This window comes from Ciona intestinalis, unplaced genomic scaffold, assembly GCF_000224145.3.
Source record: "Ciona intestinalis unplaced genomic scaffold, KH HT000016.2, whole genome shotgun sequence".
Classification (NCBI taxonomy): domain Eukaryota; kingdom Metazoa; phylum Chordata; class Ascidiacea; order Phlebobranchia; family Cionidae; genus Ciona; species Ciona intestinalis.
Window position 1 is genome coordinate 110,977 of NW_004190338.2, and position 9,953 is coordinate 120,929.

General features: G+C 34.4%; 2 protein-coding genes across 3 annotated transcripts in view; one reads left to right on the forward strand and one right to left on the reverse strand.

The window, feature by feature from the left end:
• LOC100179641 (structural maintenance of chromosomes protein 1A) overlaps positions 1 to 3,051 on the reverse strand; it is an 18,426-nt gene extending 15,375 nt beyond the window's left edge. The window contains exons 1-5 of one of the 2 annotated variants that reach the window (XM_009862622.3): positions 2,869 to 3,051; positions 2,351 to 2,465; positions 1,338 to 1,515; positions 861 to 984; positions 455 to 614 (exon numbers count right to left, since the gene is read on the reverse strand). In XM_009862622.3, the coding sequence (XP_009860924.1) occupies positions 455 to 614; positions 861 to 984; positions 1,338 to 1,515; positions 2,351 to 2,456 (568 nt within the window). In that variant the 5' untranslated portion in view covers positions 2,457 to 2,465; positions 2,869 to 3,051. Of the gene's footprint in view, positions 1 to 454; positions 615 to 860; positions 985 to 1,337; positions 1,516 to 2,350; positions 2,466 to 2,534; positions 2,602 to 2,868 lie in introns of those variants that run through there. The other variant, XM_026837786.1, reaches the window with a different exon arrangement.
• A 5,855-nt stretch (positions 3,052 to 8,906) lies between these two features.
• Positions 8,907 to 9,953, forward strand: part of LOC100182536 (melatonin receptor type 1A-like) — a 10,437-nt gene continuing 9,390 nt past the window's right edge. Inside the window, exons 1-2 of the mRNA XM_009862623.3 lie at positions 8,907 to 9,497; positions 9,580 to 9,745. Coding sequence (XP_009860925.2) covers positions 9,655 to 9,745 — 91 coding nt within the window. The 5' untranslated portion in view covers positions 8,907 to 9,497; positions 9,580 to 9,654. The remainder of the gene's footprint in view (positions 9,498 to 9,579; positions 9,746 to 9,953) is intronic.

A 9,953-nucleotide genomic window follows, 5' to 3' on the forward strand; every position in this document is an offset into this window, starting at 1 on the left:
TAAAAAGACGTTTCTAATAAAGTATAAATAATGTAATATTGGTCCTAATTTACCTCATAAAGTAGAATAAAAAGATTAGTGTGCAAAACCAATATCTAAAGCGTTTATTTCGCTTTAGAGATAACGTTGTTTTTATCTGTATGACAGACCCCTTTTGAACGCGCTAGTTGCACCACTGGCTGCAAAAGTTATAAATACTTTTTAATTAAATATTTTTTATTGGAAATTACGAAACGAGACGTCTTTTTAACCGCAAACCACGTGCTCTGTAATATTTAAATTAGCGACGCTTTTCGACTGAATATGAACGCGTTCTCGTACGCCTTTCTCCTTGATGACGTCATAGGTGCTCGGGCTCGTGCCGAGCTTTTCGTTGAAGCTCGGCGCTCGGCGAACCCGAGCTTTTACAACTTCAGCACATCCCTAGTAGGTACAATAAAAATATCATATCTACCTTTTTTCCTGTGAAAGGAATATTGTGTTTCTTGCTCTGCTTTGCTCATTTCTGACTTTGCTTTCTCATATTCCTCTTTAAACTCACCCGACCCACTGATCTCCTCAAATAACTGGGTTCGCTCTTTTGGGTTTTTCATTGCTATTGATTCAACTTGACCCTGAATAATTGTAATCGTAAGAATTAGCTAAAGGTAACCCATATCATAAAGAACAGTTGGTTTGGAGCAAATTCCGATAAGTGTCTTGCCAAGGACACATACGCTCACAATGGTAGCAGCTACAAGCCTTGAACCAATTACCTCTTGGTTTTACGCAGACCCAGTAACCATTATGCATCAGCGCCAGACAGAAATTAATAACTTAAGTTTATTTACTTGTATAGTTTGATTACATTTAACACTTACTTGGAAGACAAGAAAGTTTTTCACTTTGATGAAAATATTGATTTTTTCCATTTCTTTGTTGTACTCTGCGTGTGTCACCACTTTATCATTGATACGATTCTCAGCGGAAGTTCCTTTGATTATTCTGAACAAGAAAAAAGTCATTACTTTATGGTAATAAAACTTTTATTCTGCACTTTAACACAAGGTCAAAATTGTCTTTCACTCTTTGCAGAAAATAAAAGTTAATGGTAGCTTGGTAGGCAATGCTTTAAATGACATCTTTGTTCAGGAATTGAGCCTCATATTAGCCATTGGCCCACACATTTAAATAAAATTGAAGGATTGTTGTAAATTGTATATTATATCCAATCGTAAAATTTGCCACAGAGGTCTATAATTAATTTTAAGAATTAATTTGTGCTGTTTATTTAATATGGAAGCTGCCTTGGTTAGCTTTAATGCTAGATGAATCGACCCCCATAAACATAATTTTACCTCGTAAATTCTGTCTTTTCTCCATTTGAATTACAATAAGTAGCAGTAACTCTAGCCCGTGTAGATATTGGTCGACCAATCGGAGCTCCGTGAATTAAATCCGATAATTTCTTCACTCGTAAACTGCTCGTCTTCTCACCAAGGACAAAACTGATGGCGTCCATAAGGTTGGACTTTCCTGGTATTAAATAAACAAATATATACTGTTCGAGAGCGAAAATGTTTTAACAAAAACTGTGTGTAGCTTAACAAGAATAAAAAGTAAATAATTAAGGCTGGGATAGTTTTTTTTATGCTGGTATTTTTATTTTTACCAATATTTTTTGTGCATGTTATAAGCAGTAGTAATTTCTCAAAATGTGCTATTTTTTATTAACCAGAAAAATTGCATAAATTTTGGGAAAAAAACAGACAAGAAGGGCAAATTAAGTTTTTTTCCAAGATTTTTTAAGGGGGGGTGCTGAGCTATAAAGCTGGTATACCATGTCTCCTTTTTACGCTCAGCACTCAGCTGAAAAATAAAGCCAAGCCCCAAACCTTATGCTAATATAATTTTGCACATGAGAGCGAAAAATATTAAAAATAAAAAAAGTGAAGCAACCAATAAATAACAAAACTAGCCAGCATGGTGTTTCCGGTAATTATTTTTTGTTCGTTGTGAATAAGCTTTCTGGAAATTAACGAATCGCAGCGTCAGCGAATGTGCTTGTATATAATTTCATCATGTATCAAATTCACAAGTGTCCAATGTTTTTCTATCTCATTTTTTATAAAAAAAAACATAATTTCATACAAAGGACAAAACATAACCAAATTTCATACAAAGGACAAAACATAACCAAAATTTTCATGCGTTCATAACCAAAATTTTATAGACAAAATTATGCGTAAAGATTTTACAAACAGAATTGTGTACACCTGGCATTCTGTGCAAAATGCCTATAGTAACTTTTTTGAAAAACCTACTTTTAATAATTAACTTAGAGAAAAAAGAGTTTCATCACAATGTATACCTGATCCATTTGGTCCAATTATAGCAGTGAACTTTTTGAATGGGATTAGAATTTTCCCACGATAAGATTTGAAGTTTTCAACTTCAATACTTTCAAGATAATTCATGGTCAAAATCTGAGGAATGTAATGTTTAATAATGTTATAAAATAAAAACAACAATGCACATAGTCATAAACTAATTACCTAGACATTTCATTTGCATTTATATAATAAATGCATTTGGCCAATAATAAATCTCTAAACTGAAATTCTAAATGTTTTAGCAATAAAAAACAACTCTTGCTTCAACAGGAACAACAAATTTGACTTTTAGCAGCAATCTGTATTTTCATAATAAGGAGAGGAGACCATGTAATAATAATAAAAGCATTCGAAACGACCACACAAATACCCATGATAAAAACTGATAAAAATTTAAAGGGCATGCTTATATACTATAATATTGCATAGGAATGTTCTAAAAGAGAAACTAAACCCCACGAACAGTAATTATGATTTAAATATAGAATAAATTTACCTTTTTAAGTTTCCCCTTTGCTCTTGTTTTGATCAAACAAATAATGCTAAGTTGTGGCGGGAAATATTTTGGTATATTCGACAATTTTAAGTGGCGAAACTACTATTACAATTTTAGCTTGTTTTTCAGATTAAAATATTCGATTTTATTATTGTAATATACCAATAACCAATGTATTGTAACGTATTCTCTGTTGTAACGAATATTTTTGTTGTAACGTATTCTTTGTTGTGTCTGTGTGCGCATTGAGTTGCATCTAGCGGACATCCGGGTTCTGTACAGTCTGGAATCCGAATTCCGAATAACCTTAGTTTTTCTCGGTCATTATATTTTGGACACGCTAGCGGGCGGTACGTTATAAACCGCAGCCTAGAATACCAATCGAATAAAGCTTTAATTGTGACAAACTTGTTACAGTATTTTATGCTTGTATGCCCAAAGATTTAAAACCACTGAAGGAGATGAATAAACGCTGCCCAAAGATTTAAAACCACTGAAGGAGATGAATAAACGCTGTTTCGATGGATCTTCTGAATGGAAATCGTGGCCAAACAGTTTGAGCGCGTGCTGGAAACAAAAGCATAATGTCCCGAGTTACCCCCCACAGCCTAACTATTTTTGGGGATTTTTTTTTTCTTTTAATAAGACATACAAGAGACAACTACTATATACACTTTTTGTTTATGTTTGCACTGCAACGTAAACAAAGCCGAAAGTTACCGATTACTGTGTTACTAACGGCTTACCGGTGTATGGCTTATACCTGACTACAGCAAGCGTTAATTATTATTTACTCATTAATTAGAAAAAGTCTCCTTAAAAGGAACAACAACAAGGGCAACTGTTCGACAAAAGGGGATCTATATGACCACTTACGTGCCCAACAAAGATCCTGAAAATGCGTTTTAAATATTCATCGTACACACGAGACACCAATTACTATCGACAAATCCACATTAGCTTGCTAAAACATTTGTCATTATTGATTAAATACCTAAAGCGGGCCTGCTTCACCCTAAAGCGTAAAGTATCTGTAGCATGCTTCTGACTTTCACACCAGGGTTCATATACGGCTTTAAATGCTACTGGTTATGGAAGCTAGAAAAACATCACGGCTCAGCTTGCATTTAAAACACGATGCAGTTACGTAATATCAAATTTAAACTCGATTGCTACCGGAAATACATGTAACAGAGTTTACAACATTAACGAGAAACGAATTGCAACAGCAGGCAAGTTAAGTCTACGATAGTAATTGTACTTATAATTTTTATATGAAGGACAGCGACTTATCCGTAAAAACAACATCATTTTTATTTATAAAAATCTGACATAAGTTGAATTGTTCACTAAACTATTGTTCACATATCGACAGTTTTCAATTAAATCAGTAAAAAGGTTTTATATACAATAATAAATTTAAATTTGTAAAAAACTCTATTTGGAAAGGGGCACTTTCAATTTTAATTTGTGCCGTTTGTCAATTCTGTCCCTTAAAGCAGTTTCTAAAGGTAGGTATGAGATAGTAAACGTGCGGCAGAAATTCGAGACGCAAATGCCATCGATTGAACGAACAGTGATTGATATGAGAACACAAGCCAAACACATCAAGTAAAACTCAATTCAATGCATAAGTTGAAGGAAAGCACGTGTGACGTATAGTGTATAAGTTTGGAAACAGGACGTTTTGAATAGATATTATACAGTCAATGGCAGTTACTTTGCTTGAGCACCGGTTAATATGCTTATACTATAACAGGTATAACTCTATATGCTAATTTAAATGAACAGTGATATTGTAAATACCTACCTTTTATATAAACAGTTTTTATGTAACTTTGTACGTGAAATTAAAAGCAATATATAACTAGTACGTTACAGTATTGAAGAGTAAGTTACATTGGTTTATGTACTGAACAAATTACGTAACTTTGAATTAAATTTTCCGTGAAGTACGGAGGAAATTGTCTATCTTACTAAATATTATATTAAGAACCGAGTGACAGCAAGTTATTGCAACTAATCAGCACAGACCAAGTATAGCTATATACGAGCGTTATAAGAACAAATATCTACGTTTGTATTAGGGTATAGTTTATGGACTTATAAAGCTGATATAGTAGGGTGGGGGGAGATGGGACATCTTTTCATTCCATTTTCTCGTCCCATTTTGTAGTAAACAAAGAACATTCAAAGAATTATAAAACCGTATCCTCACGACTCCAATAAACTGTTGCTAATTTTAAAAAAAAATGATTAGGATATTTAGATATTATGTGCTAAAGGTGTCCCGTCTTCCCCCACCCTACTATATAGTTTGTTGCAAGGCAAAAGAAAGATACGAAAATTGAATATTTTCAAAGAACGGTCAATTATAAACGCGTAAATTGATCAGCCACCCATATCGTCCAATCCTATGCATAGATTATATTAGCCTACGTATTGAGTTAGGTTTAATACTGAATAAACTTTTAAGCTCCAATAGGTTTCTGAGTTTTGTGTATGGCGGCGATATACGTATAGTCTATACAAGTATTGCCACATTCCCTTTTCATTAGGTTGTTAATAAAATGTACTGTAGATTACAAGCTCAGGAAACCAACCGCATTGTATACATAGCTTATTTCGTGCACAGGTATAAGAGAAACTGATACCAATTATCAAACGAACTGAGCGTGTATTTTAAACCCATACGACGAGCATGTACAGCGTTGTTTGTTGTGAGTTTATCAAACTGTACTGACTTTTCGGATTTCCATGAAATTTGACATGAATTTCTGACGTCGGTTGAGCATTAATTTTTTGTTGCGGTTTACTGCTTATTACAGAATCGACGCGGCGTATGACGGAAGCAAGAAAATTAGTTTATAGAATATATGCCAGCAACTGGTTTACTATACATTGATTTGACTATATAGTAAGACGTGGGAAGATAAGACACATTTTCATTCATTTTTAAGAATAGTTAGCACTTACCGGCAATTTGGGGATTTATGTCCATCCTAGTATAGTAGAGAACGGGGAATATGGGACACTTTTGTATTCTATTTTTACATCCCATTTTGTGGTAAACAAAGAAACATTCATTGAATTATAAAACCGTATCCTTTCGACTCACATACGAGAGCGTTGTTAATTGTTTAAAACACGATCAGGATGTTTGGATATTACGTGGTAAAGGTGTCCCATCTTCTCCCACCCTACTTTATAACCAAAGCTTCATATAGTAGGGTGTCAATATAGTGAAAGTAATTCAGTCTCATTGCCGTTTGCAAAGCATCACTGAATGCATGGATAGTTAAAGGCAGATTATTCTTGTTACTAAACGTGTGAGGTTATTGCGTAAGTTTCCCGGTAAAATAAAAGTTCATGGGTGTTTCTCCTTATGTAATGCGTAAGCACAATGATATTACGTCGGCCAAATACGTCACGCGTGTTCTGCTTTATTTAAGGCTTAAGTCTGCAGCAACATTTTTGATTTTAATGTATTGCGTAGATTAGAGATAACGTGCGTCATATATCCTTTGATCCAACTAAAATATAACACAGCAAGGCGATATTTATAGCAATATGTTAATGTGGCCCAACCCGTATAAGATAATAAACCACCCGAGAAACTTTGGTTAAAACATACCTGCTTTAAATAAAAGCTCCTGATATATATATATATATATATATATATATATCTATATACGTTGCCGCAAATGATCCACAGATAATTAGCAAAGAATACTGTATAGAGTATTCTTTGGGATTTAGTGGCGTGTGTGATCGTGGTAAAATACGAAATTTACGAATGAAATTTAAGTTCCTAGAACACTTTTAATTCCTAGAACACAGCAGTAAGTGGTGTATTTTCGTTAAATTTAATCGGTGTTTAATATGCAGAACAGTTTGGAAAGATGGATACCGGGATTCTTCCCCCACCCTACTATATATAATGTCTGAGTCGTGAGGATACACGCCCAGCACGACTTCCATAACCGTTTTTAATTGTTTAAAGCACGATCAAGATATTTGGATATTATGTGCTAAAGATGTCCCATTTCTCCCACCTCGCTATATACGGTTATAATTCTGTATATATTCTTGGTTTACTACTAACTGGGACAATACAAAATAAAAACATGGACCATTCAACCGCAACCTAGTACTTTCAAGTTTGAATAAAAACTAATATAAACACATCCGATTTAAATTGGTGTCTTCATATAAACCACAAAATGGTATATAGCAGCGGTATGCGGTTTATCATAGAGAAGGGTAGGGGGAGATGGGACGCATCTAACACAAAATACTTAAATAACCTGATCGTGTTTTAAACAATTAACAACGATCTATGGGGTTCGTGAGGATACGGGTTGATAATTTAGTAAATATTTTTGTTTACTAACAAATGGGACAAGAAAATAGAATGAAAAGGTGTCCCATCTTCTCCCATTCTTCTATATATATATATATATATATATATATGCCTTTTTATTCTATTTTTCGTCCCATTTGGTAGTAAACAAAAAATATTCATATACATGTACATATATATCAGGCCCTGGTATGTTGCCTGTAAGTTCACACAGCAGTATATATAGCCCAGTTTATTTTTGGGTTGTCCTTAGACGCTTTTAGTTTATGGCGGCGTTAAAAGATTGTATCTTACTTTGGCCTCACACGATGACATTCGTCGGCGAATGGTACACAAAGCGATAGCATGACGTGTGTTTTTGCGTCAATAAGGTCTGCAGTCACCAGTGGTTTTTTAATACAAGCTTGGAAATCCGCAAAAGCGCCATTGGCAATACCGTGTTTTAAAACGATACAGAAACCACTAAATTGAATCAAAGTTTTGGTTTGTATATAAGAGACTAGAATGTAGCGAATTTTAAAACGCATAAAAGACGCCCGGGTTATTGTATACAACAGAAGAGAGATGTCAGTTATCGATAAAGCAGCGAAAATCAAATGAATTAAAACAACGAAGGGGTAGTTAGCAACAAAACAAGTGTAAATTAAAGCACGATACGGAAAAGTGTCTGATAAAAGCGTGGTCACTAAACCCATGATGCAGTATATAGATTAACAAGTTGTATTTAATTCAAACAAATTCAGGTGTGATTAAAAAGAACGTGTTTTGATCGAAAAATTATTTTTTGATCAACAATTTATTTTAAAAACCTAAGTCGTATCAGAAACAGAAAGTGCAAATTATGTAGCAGCATAATGTTTGTCGAATCGTAGAAAACTTCTTTACATATGAGTTTGCGGCATGGCGCACCGTTATTATTTGGCGGCGACATTATGCTTCTCAACAACGGTATAACGTAGTTATTTCCTGGAAATAGAATATTTTGAAAGCATTACAGTTTTTCTTTCAGCCCTAACTTAAAATTAAAGTAATATTATGCGTGCAAGGACGTTGTTAATGGTAGCGTGTGTCCCCAGGTGAGCCCAGGAGTCTGAATGGCATGCTCATTGACAGCTGTCAATCAAACCTTATGGTACGGACACCAAACGAATTTTCAGACCGCCGAATAATTCAATTGAGACTTTTGCAGTCACATAGCGGTTTTGTGAACGCGTCATTGCTCGTTTACAAACGATGATTATTGTTTGTTGAGAGAAGCATTAATTTAAATTTGGCATTGGAAGAATTGGTTGTTAGGATTTACCTAATCATTAAAGGGTATGGAGAATTTGTGCAATCGTTTTAGGTTTAGAAATATTAAATAGTTTAAAACATTCAGTACTCTGAGGTAAGATGAGAACCGTTAGCACATAGTATCCTATGTTTCTTGATTATGTTTTACAATTAACAGCGATATTTAAGAGTCCCAGGAATACGGTTAAAAAGTTCTGTAAATACTTTTTGTTTACTACCAAATGGGATAATAAATGAAAGTGAAAACATGGACCATCTTACCCCAACCTACTACATAAATGTATGAAAATCTAAAAAACATCCTAATAGTTATGTTTTTGTTTTGTCGTTCACGAAATCAGATGGTGTTAATTTTGTTGTAAACAGTCTGATTTTAATACACGGCAGATGAGAGCATTTCTCCCAATATTTTATGTCAGTGACTCAAAACACTTATTCAAAATCAGTGCTTAATACTTCAATGTATATAGGCCAAAAAAAAGTGTTTCTCATTTTGCCTTCGAAAACAAAAGAGTTGAAAATAAAGTATTAAAGGTTTGACCCGTGACGCGTTTTATTACTCCCACGTAAAAAGTTACGTAAACACGTTGCCGCTTACGCGAGAGAGAAACGATCAGTTTTTGTATGATGACGAAACTCAAGCTTCCTCAGAAATTCTCCGCCGGCCGACATATATTTCTGGAAATGCTGCGAAGAGAGAGTCTATTCCTCTGTGGTCGTGTAATCATTGCGTATTCTTGTCACACAAAGCGTCGCGCCGTTTTATAAGCAGTTGAGAAAAGATGCATGCTGATTGTATTAAAGCAGCGGTATAGGTGTGGGTTCGGTTACAAACGTTTACTGAGGTCAATTCATTATCGTCGAGACGTAGTTTACCTTGTTGTAAACCATAGAAAATGAACAGTCAGACAATAAGTATAAGTCCTTTACGTTTGCTGCGCTAAAGGACCAGTTAAATAGGAACTCAAGAGAGGTAAAAAGTTTCCTATCTCTTAATTTATGTAATAACTCCATATATAAAGGGCTTAAAAAAGACGAAATTATTTGTTTTACAGGTGTTTGATAACACAGTCTTACAGGTCTTTGATAAGATAAGGGTTAATTCTGAATAACCCGACGTCGTACCCAGCATGGCGACGTATACGACCCCACCTTCGTACATAAACGGAACCAATGTCACCACATACGGATATAATGCTACTTCAACTATGAACTTCACAGGTAAATACTTTATATGGAAGGGTAGCCTTCTCTACCCCGGTTTAATACAAATAATACTGCGGGGTAAGATGGGATAGCTCCTATAAGTCCCATATTTCCTGATCGTATTTTGAAAAATTAATATAATAAAGTCTCGGGATACGTTTATATAACTCTATAAATATTCTTTGCTTGCTACCAAATGATCAAGATAGAGAATGAAACTAAT